The 21,967-nt window shown below is 52.5% G+C and overlaps 1 protein-coding gene across 2 annotated transcripts; it reads right to left on the reverse strand.

Moving 5' to 3' along the window:
* Positions 1-2,535: 2,535 nt before the first annotated feature.
* On the reverse strand, positions 2,536-14,339 carry NKX2-2 (NK2 homeobox 2). 2 transcript variants are annotated; one of them, XM_027069467.2, is made up of 3 exons: positions 14,192-14,339; positions 4,988-5,685; positions 2,536-4,035 (listed from the first exon to the last, which is right to left on the reverse strand). In XM_027069467.2, the coding sequence occupies exons 2-3, from the start codon at positions 5,244-5,246 to the stop codon at positions 3,473-3,475; spliced, it is 822 nt and encodes a 273-aa protein (XP_026925268.1). In that variant the 5' UTR covers positions 5,247-5,685; positions 14,192-14,339; the 3' UTR covers positions 2,536-3,472. The 2 variants fall into 2 exon arrangements, with proteins under 2 accessions (XP_026925268.1, XP_026925269.1); XM_027069468.2 differs by lacking the exon at positions 14,192-14,339 and adding an exon at positions 13,388-13,573.
* Between the last annotated feature and the right edge of the window lie 7,628 nt (positions 14,340-21,967).

Raw genomic sequence — 21,967 nt, forward strand, 5'->3', positions numbered from 1 at the left:
CGAATTTTTAATGCGTCTTCCTTTCACAGACAACAATACAGGGTTTGAAAGCCGGACACAATTTGGGTTTTGTGCGGGTCCCTCCTCGCGCTCCCTCGGCCCAGCTGGCCATATGGAATCCAGCATGGAGCCCGCGGATGACAAAGGGACCCAGTGACAGGCCCAACAAAACCCCAAGGAGACTTCTGCCTGACTCCGGGATTCACTGCCCGCGATAAGCGCGCTGAATGGTGCGGGGTGGAGGGGGAGGGAGGACGGGCCCCTTCTCCCTCTTCCCCTCTCTCTGTCCCCTGCGATCCTTTCTCTGTCTCTTTTTAATATGCACGCCTCTAACATCCCCGGCTCCCAGCTCTCCCATTGTGCCGTTTTGTGCGGCCCGCTGTAGATTGGGCGAAGATAGACTGCCGAAGCGGACCCCGCGCCGGGTGCGCTCCCAGGGCGCTGGGGTTAGGGCCACACAGGGCTCCGCGGGCGCTTTTATTGACTCCATGGGGACCCGAGGACAGAGAGAGGCGGGCGCCGGACCCACCTCCCCAGCTCCCAGCCGCTCGAGCGCATACCCAGACTGCAGGCCTGCAGTCCTGGACACCGCCCAAAATGCACCCTCAATGCTCCCCCAACGCGCACTCAGTGGAAGTCTTGGAGAATTTAGACCTTCCACCTTGCCTCCTTCCTCTCTGGAAGCCAAAGCGGTTCCTATGATCATTCTTGGTTCCCCCGGAGCCCTAGGGCCTGGGACAGTCAAAATCAACTGGAGTCTTGGAGCTATGCCTCAGACCTCCTGACAAACCCACTCCAAGAAGTCTTATCTCCCTTCCCGGAGGATTTGGGGGTTACAAGGAAGTCACCGGTGGGGTCTTGAATGCTTGGTATCAGGGCAAGTTGGGCATTCGACTATTGAACAATAAATGATTTGGGGAGAATTCTCTTGGCCTTTACAAATAGCAAGAAGGAAAAACGCCAAACATTTCCAAGCTAGTGTGGGGAACAAAGGGAGACTTCTCAGCATTTAGGAAAACCTGGGTGAACCCGGATGAACCTGGAGATGGGGAAGGACATTTAGGAGGATATTAGAAAGACTCCAGCGCCCTCATTTATCCAGGGGCGGGTGCGCAACGCAGGAATAACGTGTAATCACGTCCCTGGGCGTGTTGCGCTGAGTGCTATTGACGCGCAGATTTGGTCACACGGATAATCATGTTTACTTTAGATATTGAATTAAATCTGATCATCAACTAGAGGGAGCGAGAAAGTCAGCTGGGACCGCTCCCTTTGCTCTGCCTCCTCGCCCCCCGCATCCCCTCCCCAGTCATAAAGGTGGAGCTCAAGAGAAAACGAGAGATACAATTTCCGACTGGGGCCGACTTTCAATCCCCAGGCATCTCAGATCCCGCTGGGCTCTGAGCTACACAGCCCCGGGTATTTTCGGAAATCCGCGAGATAGAGGAGAGAAGCGCCCCCTCCCCCCAAGCAGGACCACCTGAGACGCTCCCCTGTGCCGGCAAGTGTGCGCCAGCATCCGCTAAAGAGATCTCCCAGAGACCAGGGTGGGATAGAATCAGTTCCGTACTAGGGAAGGGCCGATGAGCCCTTCCCCGGGCAAGCCGGGGGCTATTCGTTCGCTGCCTGCTCCCCATCCCCCACGACGGCCCTGCATGCCAGGGCGCACCACCCCACCTCCAAACCCCTACTTTCTAGCAAGCAGTTCGCTCAGGTTCACATCACAGGGCTGGCCTGGAGTGCCGCGCGCAGCCAAATGCTAGGAGGGGAGGAGGCGTGGGTTCCAGACCCAGGTTTGGGGGCTGGAAACCCAGAAAGGACGGGGGGGTGAAAGAGGGGGGCGGCAGATTCCACTTGTAAGGATTGCCACTGACTCGGGCTCCCAGGCTCTCCAGGGCCCAGTAGCCTAGAGGAGGCTGCAGCAGCTCCCTCCCTCCCCCACGCCGCGGTCCCCGCGTTCCTTCTTATGGCCAAAGCTTCGAGCTCCCCTCTCCGCTCCTCGCCCTGATCTTGGAGCAGTCTCCTAAGCTGCCTCCAGTCAGCGAATTTTGAAAAGGGGGTGGGGAGTAGAGAGAAAGCCGACCAGTCTCAACCTCAGCGTCCCCACCCCCTTTCTCCGCGCGAGGTAAATCAAATGCAACAAAGTGAAAGTCATCGAGTGTAGTGGCTTCAACAGCTTCTCAGGCTGAAGGAGCCACTCGTGGATTTGGGCGAGCGCGGGGGGCGTGCTCCCTTCGCTATGGCGTTTTCCAAAGTCAGTTATCTTCCCGAAGCCAGGACGCTGCGGTCCCCGATTCAGGAGGCGCTAGAGGCCCGGGAGAGGGCAGGCGACCTCGGGCTTCGGGTCGACAGCTCGAAGACCCAAGGCCAAGCGCTCCCGCCACAGCCCGGGATCCGAGGCGCAGGGCTTGGCCAGCCCGCCCGGGCGAGGCCTGTTTCGCGAGCCTCTCCAGCGCCCTGGGAGTCCCCGGTTCCCTGCCCCGAGGGGAAGCGTGGATGAGGCCTCAGGCCCGGCGCAGGGCGACAAAGTAAGACAAACGGGAGGGCCGGGCTTGGTTTTTTTAAACACAGGATTTTTATTAAAATTCTTATTTAAAAAATCGAAAGCTTTCAGCGCCCGGCGCTCTTGGGGAACCGCACGGAACCGCTGAGCTCCAAGTTCCGGGGCTCAGGACCCGGAGATGGGGCAGGGGGCTTCTCGCCTACACATTTTTTTCTTTTTCATATTTGAGAAATGTTTGCACTGAACAAAGTATAAAAAGAAAAGAAAGCAGGAGTAACCAAACAGAAGCAAACCAAAAACAAACCACAAAGAAAGGAGATGGGCCCCGAGGGAGAACAGGCCCGCACTGAAGATCATTTTGGCAACACTCACCACCGATATTTACAACGAAAAGAGAAATCTGCCACCAGTTGTGAGAACGTTTACATGGCCATAAATATTTAGCATTTTCTTATAAAAAAAAAAAGGAGGAAAAAATTCTCTATATTTTTAAAGTGTTCTCCACTTGCTTTAGAAGAAGACGGCTGACAATATCGCTACTCACACAAACATATTTTACAAAATTCACAAAAGCGGGGAGGGGAATGTGTTGGTCTTTTTCTCGTTCTCAAGTGAGGACGCTATCGCTGGGACGATTTGGTTCCCCCCCCCCCGGGGGGGGAGGCAAAGAAGCGAAGCTGCGCAAACATTCTGTAAACACGGCTTAGAGTTCAGCCCTCTCCAAAGGTTCCGAAAGAGAGAGGGATGGGGCAGAGCTGCGTGGATGGAATCTGCCACTCCTGGGAGTCTCAGGCAACCTCCCGGCGCCTCCCCAACGGAGCCAAGAGTCAGCTCGACTCCAGAATAATAGTTACAATAATAATAATAATAACCACCCTAAGGACCGAGTCCTCCTCGCCGCCGCCGCCGCCGCCGCCGCCGCCGGGGTGGGGCCTGGGCCTAGGGCCGCGAGTCTCGGAGGGGCGGCGCTCACCAAGTCCACTGCTGGGCCTGGACAAGGGGGTGTGCTGTCGGGTACTGGGGGGTGCTGGCCGAGCTGTACTGGGCGTTGTACTGCATGTGCTGCAGAGACTGCGCGCTGTAGGCCGAAAAGGGGATGCCCGCCTGGAAGGTGGCGGCTGCCAGGTCCTGGGCTTTGAGCGCGTGGCACGGTTTGCCGTCCCTGACCAAAACGGGCACGGCCACCCGGCGCGGCGAGGGCAGGGGTGTCACCTCCATACCTTTCTCCGCCCGGGCGCGCTTCATCTTGTAGCGGTGGTTCTGGAACCAGATCTTGACCTGCGTGGGCGTGAGGCGGATGAGGCTGGCCAGGTGCTCGCGCTCGGGCGCCGACAGGTACCGCTGCTGCCGGAAGCGCCGTTCCAGCTCATAGGTCTGCGCCTTGGAGAAGAGCACTCGCCGCTTCCGCTTCTTGCCCGCGTCCCCCCCGCCGCCCGGGGTCTCCTTGTCATTGTCCGGTGACTCGTCGGCCGAGGGCTCCGGGGACTTGGAGCTTGAGTCCTGGGGCGCCGCGCCGGCCGCCAGCCCATGCACTGGGGGAGAGAGAAGCGCGTCAGGCGCCTGGAGGCCGCGCGCCGGCACAGCCAGACCCTGAGCGCCCGGGATCCTCCGTGCGCCCTCGGCCCTCGGCGCCGCGAAGCCTGGCCGTACTGCCTTCGCCTTGACCCCCGCCCTGATCCCTGCACGACAAAACCGTTGGCTTCCCCCAGGGGAAAGAGGAAAAACGACTTGAGTGGGGGGCTCCAGACTCGCGTTTCTAGGGGTTCTCACAGTGTGGGTGCGTATTTGGGGGGAGTGGCGCGCGGAGAAGATCGTTGCGGGTTAAGGGCTCCGGCCCCCTTAAGCAGTTTCCTCTCCGGAGGAACGTGGGTAGATTTTTAAAAGAAAACCCCCACAATCCCGGCATTGATCGGCTCGGCCATTTAAGGAAGGTTTTTGGGGGCTTTCGTTTTTGCTTTCGGACTTTCTGGACACCCTCCGCACCGCACAAAGCGTCCTCTATGATCTTGCAAGGGGGCAGGGTGAACTATATATACCCGAGCTACCGGGAGCCTCCCCCACCCTCTACCCGTACCCCGAGGCTCGCTGGCTCGCTCCAGTGCTCCAGGCCAGTCTCTCCTGTCTGTGGGGATGGGGGGGAGTGGGGGGGAGGGTTCCGACCGGAGCCATCAGTCCTGGGTTGACTTCTGTAACCAGCCCTTGGGAGGTATTCCCCTCCCCTCCCCCTCGTTTCCCCAATTTCTTGCTTTGAAAAAAACATCCGAGACCAAGTCTTTTTCCGGTACGGGGATGGGGGTGGGGGGAGGTTGAAAAGGGGGAAAGAGCTAGGGCATAATTAATAAGTGTTAAAAATCTTTCCAGAGGAGCAGAGCGAGGGGTCTGAGTTTAGATGGCTCCTTCCCCTTTCTCCCCCAGTGTCCATCCCGAGCTTCAGCCACGGGAAGAGAGGCGCTACGGCCGCAGCGGCCAAGTTTCGCTACTTACGGGAGTACTGGAGGCCCTCGGTGCTGGCCAGCCAGCGCGTATATGGGTTGTCGCTGCTGTCGTAGAAGGGGTTCTTCAGGGGCAGGCTCTGCACCGTGTCCAGGGTGCCCTGCCCCAGCGGCCCGGCCCTCTTGGCGGGCTCCGGCCCCTCGCTCTCCTCCTCTGGCCCTTCGGCCACCGAGCCCTCCTCATCGTTGGTGTCCGGCAGGTCCAAGATGTCCTTGACCGAAAACCCCGTCTTTGTGTTGGTCAGCGACATGGCTCAGGACCCCGCAATTTATGCAGCAAAGTTGTAGCTTCACTTGGTCAATTCGTGGCGCTCCCCAGTTGGGGCGGGGAGGGGGTATGGGGGGGGGAGGGATAGGGGGAGGGGAGGAGGGGGTGGGCTTTAATTATTGAGATAATTATTATTTTAAAAAAGCGAAATTAACTATAAGGAAGAGTAGGGGAGAAAAAAAGGCCAAAAGCAACGCCTGTGTCTTCTCTGAAACCACGCTGAAATGGACGCGGGGACTGGGCGGGCCAGTGCGCCGAGCGCTGCGGGCCGGGCCCTAGTTTGTAACTCCAGGAGGGGTGCCAAGGAGGCGTCAGCTCGGGCTCCGGCGGCCGCTCGGCGCGCGGTGGCGGCTGGTGGCGAGGAAAAAATGGGCCATTGCCCGAGCGATCAGTCCATATAAGGCTGGGCTCCACTCACGAACCTGGGGAGAGGGGGGAGAAGAGGGGGAGAAAGGGAGGGAAAGAGAGGGAGGGAGGGGGAGCCAGAGAGGGAGCGAGAGAAGGGTGGAAAAAAAGGGGGGGAGACATTAAAACGCAAAGGTTGGACACGTGTGGGCGGGTCTTGGAAGTCAAGTGGATGAAGACAGTATTTGCAGATGTGAAATTGTGGGTTTTGGGGAGCTCCGCGCTCCCAGCCAACGGCCCTCTAGAGCAAGATGAGAGGTGTAACGTGTCAATTAATTGCAAAGACGGGGCGAGCCTTTTTTACCCAGTATTTACATACAAAGGACCACCGCGTCGCTCGCGAGTCCACACACTTGAAAAGGCCGTTTTAACAAATTGCATCTTTAAAAAGCGGAGGAGGAGAGAAAACAGAAACCGAGAGGAGCAAAAAAAAAAAAAAAAAAACCCACACACACGCGCGCGCGCGCACACACACACACAACAAAAACAAAAAACAAAGCAAAAAAAAAAAAAAAACCAAAAAAAAAAAAACCCCAAAACCCAAAAAACCAATCTTAACATTCACCGGTTCCTACCTCCCCGCCCCCGTGCGCCCGCCCCTAGCAAGCCAGAAAATTGGCGATCTGTGGTGCCTTTGGAAAAGGGGGAGGGGGCGAAGGCTGAGCCGCGGAAATCTCTCCTCCTCATCGCTGGTGGTTCCCTAAACAAGATCCGGTTCAAATGGCAAGAGCCCAACTTCTGTAAGCCTCCTAGGTCAATATTTTGGTTGAGGCTTAAGGATGAGTACTAGAAATGACAAGGCAAGTAATTGATTCTAGTTAACGCCGAAAGAGCCCGAAACCCAGGAGAGGGATCGGCTTGGGGCCGGCCGGAGCCACCACCAAACGACCCCACCCCCCTCCAGCCACCCTTTATTTGCTAAAGACTTATTTATTTCCTTCACTCCGCCTCTCTCTCCCCAACCCCCTTCCTTTTCTAAGCGGCCCGGGAGGACTGCGCTGTTCACTCGCTGCTTTGCGGGCGGCCCAGGGAGGGGCGGGTGGGGGGTAGGGAACTCGAACTTGGGCTGGGTTCTGTCCCCTGCCCCGCCGCCTCTGGGCTCCGCGGGCCGCGGTCTCCTGGTAGAGGAAAGGGCAGACGGCCCCGAGCCCTTCTTGCCCATTATTATGCCTCGACCTTCCAGACCCCTCCCTCTCCAGCCTCCAGCAGAGGTGGAGCGTTAGGAAGGGAGAGGGGAGGAGTGGAGAGGCAGGGGCGCTGTATCCAGCCCGGGTGAGGACCCCGAAAGCCACGGGGGAGGGGGTCGCAGGGTAGGCGGATGGTGCTGTTTTCTTCGGAGTTTTCTTCTCTCAAGCAAGTCCTTAAATTTCGTCTCCTTTTAGTCACCCCAGGAACGCAATGGGAGTACTAGCTCCAGGCTGCCAGCGGGCATTAGGTTTGTGTGAAGTTTCCAACCTTTCGCCAGCCTGGGAACTGAACTTTCCTGGGGCAGCACCTTCTCTGGGGCGCTGGGGAAGAGAAGTCAAAGCAGTACTTCCCGCCCCTCTTTCCAGTTTTTTTTTTTTTTTTTTTTGTCGGGGAGGGAGCAGTTGAGGGGTAAGGTTTGCTACCTGAGGCTCCTGTCCGTCCCAGAAATGCGTCTTGAAGGTGCTTTGCCCGGGGGTGGGGGTGGGGTGGGAAGGAACAGGGCCGCGCGCGGAGCTCCAGGTCTCGCCTTCCCCTCTGCCCTTAGCCCCACGGCGCGGAGCGGAACGCGCGGACGCCCCGTCTGCTCCACGCTCAGCTGCGGCGGCCGCCTCGCCCCTGTCGCCCCCGGGTTGCCAGCGACCGGCGAGGGCGGCTCTCCTCGAGCCGTTCGGCGGCTTTCTGCAGCCCTGGCTGCCTCGCCCCCAGTATGTGACGTGGGTGACAATGGCCCAGGTTAGAGCGAGCCCCTCGTCGGCGCGTCCTGGGTGGTCGGACCCGGGCAAACACAAATACAAACCGATTGCTAAGCTGCGGACAATGAGCGAAATGTAGACAAATGTCCCGCTCCCGTTGGAAGCCTTTGTCCCGGCTCGGTTTTTGCATTTATTTCAGTGGCGAAATAATACATGATTGACGCTCTCTTTCAACGTGTCCTAACTGTTTGGAATAAATCTAAGGCTGTTCCTAGTTGTCATGGCGTTCAACCCTTTTCAATGGACTATCTCTTCATTCATTTCTGAATCCGTCCACAATATTAAGGAAACCCCTTCATGTCGACGCTCCCCATTCCTCTCTTTCTCCTCCTACTTTTTCTTTTCTCCTTTCTCCCCCTCCTTCCTCTTTTTTTCCCTGCAAGAATTAGAAACTGGTTTGAATCGTGTTCCTCGAACCCCTTACTTTTCGTGCTTTTTTCTTCTCTCTCTCTCTCTCCAGTCTGTCTTTCCCAGCCTCTCTCCCCATTGCCTCCCCCTCCCCCCTTTCACGTGGGAGCTCTCTGCCCTGTCCTGTCGGAGCGAGGAAGTTGGTTCTCCAGGAGCTGGGGGGTGGGGGGAGGCAGGCGGGCTGAGTTTGGAAACAGAGGCAGGCTGGGCCTGCCCCTAGCCATTGTTAGTCCACTGCTAAATAAATAACTGGCGAGAGAAAGTTCCTCAACGCGAGCATTGCAGAAAATACCCTCCTGTGGTTCCTCCCCTTGCTCCTCTCTCCCAAGGAGGGGGGTGTCTTGGGGACTAGAGCAGTCTCCAGGGATGGGGAAGGGCCAGAAATGAGTCTGGTTGGGCCAGGTCAATCAATTCTTGGGTTAGGTGAAAAATGGTCTTTTGGCAAGAAGTGTCCCTTTTTGCACATCCTCAGAGCCATCTTGGGGGGGGGTGTCACCTCCAGGCTCCCTCTCAGAGTTCGCTCATTTCCTCACCTTGGAACCACCTAGCTCCATTCCCAAAGTCTCCCTCCCTTCCTCCAACTCAGAGGGCCTTTCTCCCAAGATGTAATCATCCTGCCCTCATTTGTCTGGGCCCCTCCCTTCTCCCTGGGAGCCTCCACGGTAGGCCAAGCACCTGAGAGACCACTATTTTCCCACCGGAATCCAGGCTCCTGGGAATTCATCATGGAGAGGGAGTGCTGACAATGGGGCCTGGAGAAGGAGACCCCTAGCTCAATTCTGGAAGGTTGAGCTCCCCAACCGTTACTACTCCCTTGGTCTCCACTAGCCAGAGAACTTCCACACCTCAGGTCACAGGGTTCCCTTCCAGGAGCACTGGCGGGGCCACACTTTTCCTGCCAGCACAGGCCAGTGGCTGGATATCAGCTTCCTCCTCCACGTTCACCCCAGCTCGGACTCGCATTTTTCTTTCCCTTGGTCTCGGGAACCTCCGCCTCGCCTCCAGCAGCCGCGCTCCGCTCCCCGCGGAGCCGGAGCCTCTGCGCTCAGGGTCTCTCTCCTGGGACCTCGCGAGTCCATTTTCCCCATCGCTTCGTCGCCCGTGTGGTTCCCGCGTCCGCTTCCAGAGCGCTGACATTTGCAATTGAAAAGGCGCAGGGAGACCGCTGGGAGGCTCATAATTGAAGGGGAGAAACTCTGCTTGTTAGAGGAAGATCATAAAATGCAAGTCCCCCAGGAGTGGCCTGCGGACGCTGGGAGGCCGGCGCCGGACCAGCTGGCTGCTCAGGGCAAGTCCTGTGCCAAAGCACGCTCCAAGTTCTACCCGATTTCGTGCAGCAGGGAAGAGCCGGGGCCCAGCACCAAACGCACCTTTCCACACAAATTAAACAGGTGATTGCATTCCAAGGACTCCTCAAGAGGTCTCTTTGGGAGCACCCCAGCCTGGCCTTGCCCCGCCTTTTCCAGCCTGAGATCTCGTGTCCAGGGAGATCCCATGCGCCCAGCAAGCTGAAGACCCAGCTCCACACCCCTGTCCCATCTCTAGAATCCTTTATTAATATCCCCACTATCCACACCCTGTCAGTTCTAAACAATGCGTGTCGCCTGGCACCAGTTTCAGCTGTACTTGGATGTGCTCTAGTCTCCCCAACTGGGTACTTTAATAAATTCTCTCCAGGTTCCATCTTGCAGCCAGGAGAAGACACTGTCCTGGTTCTACCACATTTGGGTTGGGGCTTTAAGCTCTGCCGGCGGTGAAGGACTGGTGAGCGCTCTGCTAGGGGCCTTCTGCGGCTGCAAACTTGGGGAAGAAGTTGAGATGGGTGCTGGAAGTTTGATCTTAGCATGTTCTAGGCCTGAGATAGTTTGGGTGTCTTTGGTGTGCAGCACCAACTAGCACCCCTTGCCAGGGTTATCAGGGCAGCTAGAAGTCCTTGTCCCTGGTGTTCATCCTCAGCGTTGGGGTTCCAGGTGCTCTAGAAATCTCAGAAGTCTGTATTCCTTCTTCTGGCGTTTAGTATGGGTGCAAAGGGAAGCGCAGCCACCCCCCCCCCCAGGGCAGGTGGGGGAGAGGGACAAAGGAATCTTTTTCCCTAGAGGCCAGACGGAACCTCCTTTGGGAGGTTTCTCAGGCGGCTAAGCCTCCCTCTGCGGCTCTGGGTTCCGGAGGGATTGAAGCGTAGGCGGCTGGAGAGGGCGGCTTGGGGCGCTAAACAATCGCTGGAGGCCCAGGAGGGGAGGTGAATGTACACAGGCTAAGTGGCCCCACTCCAGGACAAGTGGCCCTCCAAGTCGGCCCAGTGTTTACCTGTTTACTTTCCCAGGTAGCTCAAACACGAGCGCCTTTTCTGAGCTCCGGAGCATGTGGACCGCCCTGGTGCGCCCTGCGTCCCAGCTTCTCATTTGCCCCACATCGCAGCTTTACCGTCCCTCTGGCTGGGGGAGGGGTGAGGTCCAAAACGCAGGAAACCAGGCAAGAAAGGAAGATAGTTGTGGAAAGTGAGGAGAGGCCTTGGTGTGCCCATTGATGAAGTGGGCGTGCTGGGGTGGCATTCGGCCCCGCCCCCACACCTCTCCATCTCCGTTCCGGGCTAGAGAGCCTCTTGGGAGCCCACTCTGCTCACATCCTTCCCCTTTCAGGCTGGTGAAAACTTGCAGCTTACGTGCGTCCTCCAGGGGAGTTTAGGGCAGAAAAAGTCCTGGGGAGCACCTTGTGGGTCAGTTCTAAAGAGGGGTGGCCTTGAGGAGCCCAAAGCTTCCGCAGCCCTAGGTGGCACCCCTCACCCTCCCTACCCACAAATCGCCTCCAGTCATTAAAAATACAAGGTCTTTCCCCTTTATTTGGAAACACTGATTTGTTTGATTTCATTCTTTTTCTTCTTCCTTTTTGGAGCGAAAGAGGTTGAAAAGAAACTCCTTCCCTGGTACAGTATGTGGCTGAGCTCTCAGTTCCCCGTACATCCCATCTCGGATAACAACCTTCAAGTGGATTAATTTATTGTCTGGTTAGCGCCAAGGTGCAAACGCTTGTCTTCATTCACTCCCGAAACAAAGCGCGTTGCACCTTCCTGCTCTGGCGAGGATTAGAGGCGCGCACACAAAGGTTTTGTCGGAGGGGGAAGGTTTATTTTATCGCGGGTTGGAGACTCGGAGCGTGGCGTGCACTCGAAATCAGTGGGGGAAGGAAAATGTCACCCAGTCTGGTCCCTGAGCCGGGAGATAAAGACGCTCACCTTTAAGATGCACACCTCCCAAACGGGCCCGATGGCGGCTTGGATATCAGGTGGGGGTTGCAGGAAGCAAGGTGTGAGCTCTGGCCTCCCGATGAAAGAAGTCGAGGTGTGTGGCCCAGGGTACCACCCCAAGCAGAGACGTTTCCTAACCAGAAAACTGAAAGTCAGGCTTTTCTCTGGTGGGTTCAAGCACCAACTGGCATTGCTTTCTGCTCCTGGGAGAAGGAAAGTGAGTCCTTGCAGCCTGTGTTGGGGAGGCCTAAAGCCCAGTCAGAGTACAACTTTCTGAGGCCAGGCCACCACAGGGGCAAATCTCTGGCAGGAGAGACCCACAGCCATTGGACCAGATGGCCAGAAAGTGGGGGCTAATGAGAAGGGAAAGAAAATTTCAGTCCCCTTTGGGTTCAAGCATAAGGTGAGTTTTTTCTTTCTTTGGTTAATACTATGTTAACTCTTAAAATTGACCCAGAAGGACAATCCTTCCAAGTCACCAAGAAGGTGACTTCTTGGACAGATAAATTTTCCAGGCCCAGAGAAGGAGCTCAGATTCTGTGTCTGGGAAAAAGCCCCTCCCCCCACTTAGTAGCCACTCTGAGAAACCGTGGAAAGAAGACCTGATCTTGGCACCTAGAGCTTGGATTTCCCCTGTAATTAATTGTGGGGGCAGCTAGCAGGCATCTTAGTGAACTATCTTCCCCTAGTCTTTTTTTCAAGGTGAAATACATAACACTTCCCAATTATCTGCCTCAAATAGGAAAGAAAGAAGGAAAGAAAGAAAGAAAGAAAGAAAGAAAGAAAGAAAGAAAGAAAGAAAGAAAGAAAGGCAACTATCTCCCGAGGACATAAATTGTAATAGAAATTAGGATTTCTCTATTAATCAGCCTCATTGTGTGGGCGTAAAACCCCGAGGACATATGTTAGGACTTTGATAAATGCACTTTAATGACATCTTTGAAAATGCATCCAATAAAATAAAAGGCGAGAAAAGCCGTTTAACTTTCATGGATGTTAAATTGAACACGAAATGTGGCTCGGGGCACGCTACAAAATGGAACCGGCCTCCCTCCAATATTTTCTTTAAAAACGCAGCTCTAAGCCCCCCTTGGGCCAAATGAGCCTGTCCCAGCCAATCCATTGTCACTGGTTTATTGGGGAACCAAACGCCACGTCCCCCCCGGGGCGAACCCCTTTGCTTTATTCGTTCGCGCTGCTCTGATGATTAAATATGTTACAATGAGATTACACAGCGTCAGTGTTGCCTTCAGGAACGTTCGTCCAGCCAAGCCCGACCTTCCCCCCGATAAGGGCGATTTCAATGCAGGAGATTTGGGTTTCTCAAAGAAACACGACGCTGAAAGCACGTTCTTATCTGAATATACTTCTTAGCACGTGACAAAATCATTACCACAAGACTTGGAAAAACAAGCGGCCTCTTCTAATGGGTTAGTATTCAACACCCAACGCTGGGTCGGGCGGGCTGATGTGCAATGTAGTCATTGCCGGCGCAGGGAAGCCATGCTCTCAGCCTGCGCTGAAACAGGCTAGGGCCAGGCAGGACGAGGAACCGATCTGCGAGGGCACTGGAGGGAAGGGGTCCTGGGGATCTCCTTCTCAGGTCTTCAATCTGAGCACCAGAGGTCTGCGACCCTCCTCCAGACGCAACGCCCCCTTTTCACCCCCCGGCGCCACCAGCGTGGAGCAGGCGCTAGAGGCGCACCAAAGGGCCCCTTGCTCCTTGCGGTGTTTGTGTGTGGCTGGGGGAAAGGGTTGGAGCTGAGGGGGCGCCCCTGGGAGACCAGGACCTCAGCAGACCCCAGAGAGGCTCATTTCTGATCCTCTGGCGATCTCTACTGACGCAAACGAGAACTGTCTGGTGCCCGGCGAGGCCCGGGAGACACTCGCCCCCTCAAAGTCCAAGCTTAGGCCGCCTCCTCTTCCCCCCTACCACGGCTCGCGCCCCCGCGCTGGGCCTTCCTGCCTGCGACTCCCGCCACTTACCCTCCTTCTGCTACCTTGCGGCCCGGTTCCGCCGGAGGACCCCTTTCTCCACTAGGCGCCACCCCCAAATTACCTTCGGGACTTCTGCCTCCGCCTTAACCCCCAGTCCCGACCACCCACTGCTCACAGCAGGAGACTCACCGGGCAGAGGTGGGTGCAGAGGCGCGCCCTCCCTTACCGCGGCCAGGGCAGCCCCGGAGCATCCGGCACCCGGCAGTGGGGAGGGGGCTGGCGAGGCGCCCGGAGCGCCCGCTCCGCCTCCCACTCCCGGCGCCGCGACTACAGCGGCGCAGCATTTCAAGGCGCGTCTTTATCTAGCCCTCCACCTACTCGGACCCCCCACCCCCAACCTTGGGCGCCCCTCCCCCACCGCGCGCCCTCCCGGGCGGGGCTTGCAACACCGCCGCGGCCCTCCACCTCCCCTCCTCCGGGCCGCGCACCTGCCCAGCCCCACCGGGCAGTCCCGTTTCAGCGGCTCCGCGGGAAAGCGCACGGCGTCAGGAGCACTTGGCCTAGGCTGCAGGTAAAACTTTTACCGTCTGGGGGCACGAGGGGAGGGACTGGCCCCTCCCCGAGTGCCTCCGCCCCCCTAGACCAGCGGAGTCCGCTGATGACTTCGGACGCCCTGCACTTGCCCACCTGCTGCTTCCGGACTCCACGGCTTGGGGACAGAGCCCAGTCGGGCGCCGCGAATGGGAGGGGCGCTCCAGAGGGTGCGCGGAGGACTCAAAGCCTGGCACAGCCTGGCCGGACGGCAGTGCCCCAAGACCCCTCTCCCTTGGCCCGCCGCAGAGACAGCGCCTGGAGCTCGTTCCGTTCCCCGGCGGCAGCGGAGGCCCGCGCCTGACCGCGAGGGGCGACGCCGACTCCACTGCGGCTCTCGGGCTCCGCCGGGTTCCTCGCGCTCCCCAGTACGCCCGCCCCGCATGCGAGTGGGAGGCTCACCTGGAGCGTGGCCGAGCCGCTGGGGCCAGGGCTCCACCAGCGCGCAGGTCCCCGGCCGCTCTTTATCCCAAGCTGCGGAGTGGCGGGCACTCGGGCAGTGGCGCTGCGCGGCGGGCCGGCGAGCGCTCCCCCTCCCGGCTCCGGCTCCCGGCCCGGCGGCCCCACCCTCCCGACTCCGGGCCCCGAGGCAGCCGCGCAGCCTCCGCGGAGGGGGCCGCTCCCCAGCGCCGCGCGCGCTCTGTTTGTTTTCCTTGCCCGACTGACGTGAGTCAAAATATTGGCCATATGTTCAGCGGTAATAAATTGGGTATGAGCGCAAACACACTTGGGCTTCGATGGCTCTTTCAGCTGCCACATGGCGGGCTTCGGGGGGTGGGGGGGAGGGAGCTGCCACTTTGCCTCGGCCCCGACCCCCCCAAACAAGCGGGTAGGTGCCCTCTCCCTAGCGTCCCTTTGAGCTGGAGATTGGGACCCCAGATATCTCCTCTTCTTCGCCCCTCCTCGGTCGCAACCGTGCCTTGGACCCTGCAGCCTAGAGCCGGGGCTGCTGGTTAACAAGGTCGCCATCTATAAATTGCTCGGTCGCTAAGACGCCATAAAACCGAAGGGCCAGATGTGGCACGTTATTTATGTGTGAAACAGCGTTTACATTAGATACGCCGACCCAAGGCCGATAGCACGACTTCTAGGGAGGTCACAGACCTCTAGCCCCGGGCTATAGGCTCCGCCCCCAGGACGCTTACCCCCTCCAGATTGAGGGGTGTTGGTCTTTCTGGGAAAGGGGTTCAGCTCTCTGCGGCCTAGGAAGAAAGTGATTTCAGTGCACCCGTGCCAAGGTGCCACCTGTCCAGGATTAGAGACAGCCTCTGGGATTTATTTCTGTAGTTTTTCTGTTTCCTTTTTTTTTTTTCTCAGAGGGCCTGGGAGGCTGTTTCATTTTCCAGGCGGTGGATACGTTCCATGGGACTTTGGTCTGAACAGAAAAGGTGGCATTTGAAAGCTGAAGATTTTCGGCCCTGTGAGATTTGAGGATGGGAGCTCCCTGACTCCTGAGGGAGGGGTTTTTTTTGAAGGGGGCAGAGATGCAATTGGAACAGTCCACCTGGCTGAGGGAGCAACTGAGATTAGTCCTACCTCAAACCTGACTGTGGACTCCAGTGTCAGATGTCACCCACCTTATTTAAATTAAATGGGAGCCAAGGCACTCAGACAGAGGCAATCCTGGCATTGGACATGAAATTGGAGCTGCCCTGTGTGCTTCGGGAAAGGGAGGTAAATACTGTGTAGTAATAGAAAACACTTGTTTTGTTTTTTCTCCTCTGGAAGGAGGCCTCAGGACTGCATGTCCCCAGACTGGTCACCTCACACTTTACTCTTATGAATTCATTAAGAGTCATTGTGTCTCCCGTGCCATTATTTTACTATTTCTTGAAGTGAACCAAATTCTCTCTGTGGTTAATAAGCACTGAGTCAGGCCCCCTACCTTCCTTTTCATCTTCAAAACACCTGGGGTTCCCTGAATGACATCTTCCATCTGGCCAAGGAAAATAAGAGATGAAAATGTTGCTCTACTGCAGGGAAAAACATAAGCATTTGACTTGACTATTACAAGTTATCCTGGGTCTGTGTTCACTGGATAACGGTCCTTAGATGGCGGTTAAGGATGGAAAAATGATGCTGTAGAAAGAGGGTGGGAGAGAAGGGAAGAGTGGATATGGGGTGGGGGTGGGGATGAGGAACCCATTCAACAGGTGCAAAGAAGAGCTATAAAATGAAGCTCTTAATCTTAAGTGCCAAGCACAAAGAGTGCCTCTCCAGTCTGCTCTCCTGGGCGGTAGAGTGAGTTCCCAGAAATCTTTAGTTACTTCAGAGAAATCTGAGGCTGCACTCAAGCCTGTGGAGCTGGTGATCTTGGAAAATTATTACTGCATTTCATTCTTTTTTTCTTGGATTTTTTCTGTAATCTTTGTTTACAGTTAAACCCCCAAATCTAGAGCGTATTTTTGGGTTTACACCACCTCCAAATGTAAACTCTGGGATCATTGATGAATAGCTTCTTTGGGTGAAAATAGTGTTTTGTGCTTGTGCCCAAAATTGGACAAGGGGATTTGAAGGCAGACCCTCACATTTGTAGCCCTTATGAGAATGGGTCTCTTTGTCTAGCAGATGCCCTGGAGAGAGGCTTCTGTGTTTTTCTGCCCATATTGCTGACACCTGCTATGCAGTGAACAGAGATGCCCAGAGCTAGCTTATAACGTCGGTGTGTGGTGGTCTCCAGGTGGAAAACTGAGAGATGTTAACAAAGAGTACATCAAATCTGTCTTCATACCACTCTCCATTTAGGAAACCCTAGTTAAAAATAGCAAATGTACCAGGGCATTGACTAGGTAAATGCTAATAAAAATCTATTATAAAAGAGATGCAGTGGGGAGCAAGATTTAAATGAAATACAACTGTTTAGGTACAACTCACTTGTCTTCTTATTGGGCTTATTTAGTAATCTGGTGCTAAACTTGATATACCTAAACACCTTCAGACCTACACAGATTTCATGCAGTGTCATTTCTTAGTTCCATAGTGTTTTGTTTTTTTTTTTGAGAGGGAGAGAGAGAGACAAAGACAGAAAGCATGCATGTGTTCACGAGCAGGGGAGGGGCACAGGGAGAACGAGAGAGCTAAGCATGGAGCCTAATTCAGGGCTCGATCTCATGGCTGTGAGATCATGACCTGAGATGAAATCAAGAGTTGGATGCTTAACCGACTGAGCCACCTAGGCTCTCCAGTTCCGTAGTCTTTTATACTATTATTACTTTAGAGACATTTCTGTTCTATCCATGGACTCAAAATTCATGGACTTTTAACACTGGAAAAACCTTCCTCCATGAAGTTCTCCAAAGGTATCATCGTCTGCAAGGAGAGAGCAGTTCTTTGTATTTATAAATAAAATCAACCCAAACAAAACTTTATACTGCTTTGAATTCAGCTAGTATATAATTGCATGGTCTCAAGAAGAGTTCTACTATGCTTCTTGCAGAGAGAGTTCCTTACCTCTCACTGCTGCCTAGGCCACTCTGCAGTCCAGCCAATCAAGGAAGGCCAGTACCTTGCTTGTGTTTCACCTGCGCATCATGCATAGTGGCCAGGGTGGCTCCATGGAGGTGAGAGCTGAGATGGAGGAAAGTCAGTGACCACCATGCCTGATCATGGAGAAGGTGCTGTCAGGAAGCTCAGAGTATCTGTAGATAATGTCAGAATGCAAATGGGGTGTGGTAGAGACTCTACAGATGGGCAATGACCCTTCCACCTGCCCTCGGCCAGTGAAAGAGTCAACTGAGCTCATCTGAGATGGAATCATGGTCCACTTTATTTGAAAGCACACCCACTTCTTTTCCTCCAGTGGACCCCTTAGCAGAGCCAGAAGACAGAAGACATGGTCTTGTGACACTTTTGGGCCCCCAGAGGTCAAGAATGATACCAGCTCCCTCTTATCTCCTGCAGCTCCTGGGTGAGTGAACGCAGCTGGACACAGATCATTTTTGTTAAAGCATTAGCAGTGGGCAGGGAATTTGGCAACATGTGTCAAATCTTCAAGGAGCAAAAATCAGATGCATCTAGAGATAAAAACTAGATTAGTAGTTGCCTAGAGTTGGGGACCCTGGTGAGGCTAAGTGATGGCTAAGGGATGGGAGGTTTCTTTTTGGGGTAATGAAAATGTTCTAAAAATGATTGTGGGATGATGGTCACACAACTCTATGAATATACTAAAAACCATTGACTTGTACAGTTAATTGGGCAAATTGTGTGGTATGTAAATTATGTGTCAATAAAGCTGCTTAAAAATATCAAATTCATCCCTTTTTTTCCATCAGGGCTAGAAGGTGCTAGGCTAGAAGTTAGGAGGGGCTGGAGGAGATGGGGGAAGACAAGTAATTCTGAAAGCTGATTTTCACCCCTACTCTTTTCTGAGTATTTTCAAACGGAAATATTGAAAATAGTAGAGTGAACATTTATTCGCCCTCTACCTGGATTCAACAATTGTTAACATTTTGGCACAGATACTTTATCACCCTAGTAAAGACATTTTATTTTTGTTAAACTATTTAGAATTAAGGTTATAGACATTGTGATACTTCCCCACAAATACTTTGAACATGTCTCCTAAGAACACACATTCTACAACATAATTACAACACCATTGCCATGCTTCAGAAAGTCAGCAGTTGTTCCATAACTTGCTCAAATTTGACCCATGACAAAGTGTATCTTTATAGCCTATTGATTTTGTCCAGACCCAGGACTTACTCAAGGTTTATATGCTGCGTTACTGCATTTTATATATATATTTTTATTTTTTACATCATTATACTTTGATTTTTTTTTAATTTTGAGAGAGAAAGAGAAGGGGAGTGGGGCAGAGAAAGAGAGAGAGAGAGAATCCCAAGCAGGCTCCGCGCTGCCGGTACAGAGCCTGACATGGGGCTTGAACTCCCAAACCATGAGATCATGACCTGAGTTGAAATCAAGATTTGAACACTTAACTGAGTAATCCACCCAGGCACCTAAATGTCCTTATGCTCTTAATTTACAACAGTCCTTGTTATTTTCCTTCCTTCCCTTCTTTCTGGCATCAAGTTTTAAAGAACCCAGACCGTTTGTACAATACCACCCCCATTTTGGACCTGCCGCACTATGTTTTCCTGGTGTCATTTCCCTTGCTTCTTTATGTCCTGCACAGCCATAAACTGGATGTTAGATCTAGAGTCTGGATTGGGAGCATCACATGTGTGGTATGTCACATTGCAGTTTGTTGGGAAGCAAATTCCTCCATTAGTGAGGCTAAATTTGATTACTTGGTTAAGATGGTGATTGTCAAATTGTACCATGTGAATTAGTAAGTGATTAGTAAGTAATCTGAGGGGTAAGCAATACTTTGGCACTGTTTTGATATTCTTTGTCACCATATTCCCCAATAACTTCCAACCACTGGTTTTTGGCATCCATTACTTGAATTCCATTGCTCCTCCCATCTGTACTTGCTGGTATTTTTTTTCTGTAAAGAAGAGCTTCCTTTCCCTTGGGCCCCATCATGGACTCATGGAATTAAAATTTTTAATATGTTACAATCATTTAACACCATTCTTTTAATGCTTGAGTTCTCCAAATTGTCCATGGCACAGCAATGCACTAGAAAGTGCTGTGGGAAAAGTCAGACATAGAAAATGATGAGAAACTTGAAGGATCCAATGAACCTGCAGAGTTAGTAGTTCTCAGTGGTTCTCAGTAACCCTAAATTATCATGGAAGACTTCTGTGTATATTTCTGGCCAACAATGAATGGCTCATCACCAGCTACAAAAAAGCTCATATTCCATAGTTTCAGGGAGTTCAAATATGTTACAGATTAAAACCAATCAAAATACTTAACATAACTCAAGTATCACAGCATTAAAACAAGATGAAAGAGATTGATTAAAAGAAATTGGTTCACATGACTATAGAGACTGGAAAATCCAGAATGTGCACAGCCGGCTGGCAAGCTGGAGACCCAGGGAATAACTGATGTTGCAGTTCAAGTCTGAAGACCATCAGACAAGAGAATTCCTTTTTGTGCTGTGGGGGGAAGGATACAAATATTTTGTTCTATTCAGACCTTCAACTGATTAGATGAAGCCCACCCACATGATGGAAGGTAATTTGCTGTACTCTGATTTGAATGTTAATTGCATTCAAAAACACCCTCACGGAGATAGTATTTGACTACATGTCTGGGCACTGTGGCCCAGCCAAACTAACACATAAAATTAACCATAACTCCCCTAATTAACTGATGTTGACAGTTCTACCCCAGGATCTATGAGTGTTTGTGGAAAGTCTTGAGCTAAGTTTCTGAGCAGCTATAACAACACAATGTCACACAATGCTGTGTCCTCTGCCCCAAATCTAATCCTTCCTGTTTCCTAGCATTGGCCTGGACCACTCCCTGGACATTCCTGGTAAATATTCTTCTTTATAACTAGCACTTCTGAATCAGACATTGGATGTGCTTCCTATAAGATAAATACACATGGCCAACATAAGGCCATTTGCAGCCCATAAAAATATCCAGTTGTTTGTAAATAAAATCAAGGAAATTGTTTTGGGTTTTGAGGGTAAAATGAGCCCTGTGAAGGTCAAATACACAAGATCTCTAAGTCTTTAATCCTCCTAGAATAAACATAGGCTCGCAGTATACTTTGAAATAGTGGAATATTGCTCATATTGATCTCTGATTCATTGAAATGAATTAAGAGGACTTCTGATATTTTTAAGACCATAGGATTGCTTTCTTTCTAAATAAGAATATTGGATTCTAAGAACCATGCAAATTTAGGGTAAGCCATGCTTGATGTTGAGCTAATTCTTAGAAAAGAATGAGTGGAACAATAAAATGGGAATCAACTACTGTTTGGGGCCATTCAAAGTAGTTACCATTTAAATTCTAGCCAGTATAGGGGATTGGACTTTAATGGCATGTATTTTATTGAACACTTACTATGTCCCTGACAGTGTTCTAAGGTCTTTAATATATATGATTATATGATTATTATAACTCCCACAATAACCTCATGAGTTAGGGAACACCAATTATTACCTTTATTTAATTTATTTTTATTTTTTAAGTTTTTATTTTGAGACAGAGAGAGAAAGTGTGTGTGAAAGCATGGGGCAGAGTAGGGGGAGGGCCAGAGGAAGAGGGAAAGAGAAAGAATCCCAAGCAGGCTCTGCACTGTAGTGGCTTGAACCCATGAACCATCAGATCATGACCTGAACTGAAATCAAGAGTCAGATGCTTAACCAACTGAGCCACCCAGGCACTCCAAATTATTACCTTCATTTTAAAGTTAAGGAACCTGATATTTAAGGAATTTACACATAGATTTTGGAGTCAGAGTGCATGGATATAAATTTCTCCTCTGTCTTGTGACCTGGGGAAAATTACTTCTTTGTGCCTCATTTCCCCCCTGAGTAAAATGGAGATCATGATAGAACCTATTCTTAGTCTGCTGTGAGAATAGGATGAAATAGTGTATGTAAAGCACAGTGTCTGGTGGTGCCTGCCACATGGTAGACACTCTTCTCACTTCAGTTATCATCATTATTACTAGCTCTAGTTATAGAAAAACTGGGATTCCCATCATGGTCTATCTGACTCTAGAAGCCCTGCTCTTGGCCATGACATACATCATGACACATGACTTTGTCTGTCACTGAAATTCTGGAGAGTATTCCCTACCCAGTATGAGCTTTCTTGGTCTTTCTCCTCCCTTTCCTTCTCTCTTAAATATGTTCCCCTTGTAGTGTTTTCTTTCTCTTTGATTCATAGTCCATTCTGTTGGTATCAATGAGGAATACTGCCTTGGCTGCTGGCATTCAGGACTAAATAAACAACAGATTCATAGATTGTTTTATTGTTTTTTAGTAAAAGGATAAGGCAGAAGACTGGAAGTTTGAGATGGAAGATCTTGTCACTTTCAGGTAACAGTGGTTTAGAGAAGTATCGCATTTTAAATGTAAGTGAAGCCAGATTGTTTGATTTCTGGTTAGGGGTTGTGTCTCCCTGGTGTATTTCTCTTATGGACAGGAAGTCACTAAACAGGAGTAGGACTGGGTTAAATCAAATCTTGTGATTAAGTGGGGCCAGGCCCAAGGTCATCTAGAGGGTGGGGATAGTAAGCTTTTCTGACAGTGGGTTCTCTATAGGTTAACTTTTTATTATCATCCACGCCCTCTCTAACTT

The sequence above is a fragment of the Acinonyx jubatus genome, chromosome A3, assembly GCF_027475565.1.
Source record: "Acinonyx jubatus isolate Ajub_Pintada_27869175 chromosome A3, VMU_Ajub_asm_v1.0, whole genome shotgun sequence".
Classification (NCBI taxonomy): Eukaryota; Metazoa; Chordata; class Mammalia; order Carnivora; family Felidae; genus Acinonyx; species Acinonyx jubatus.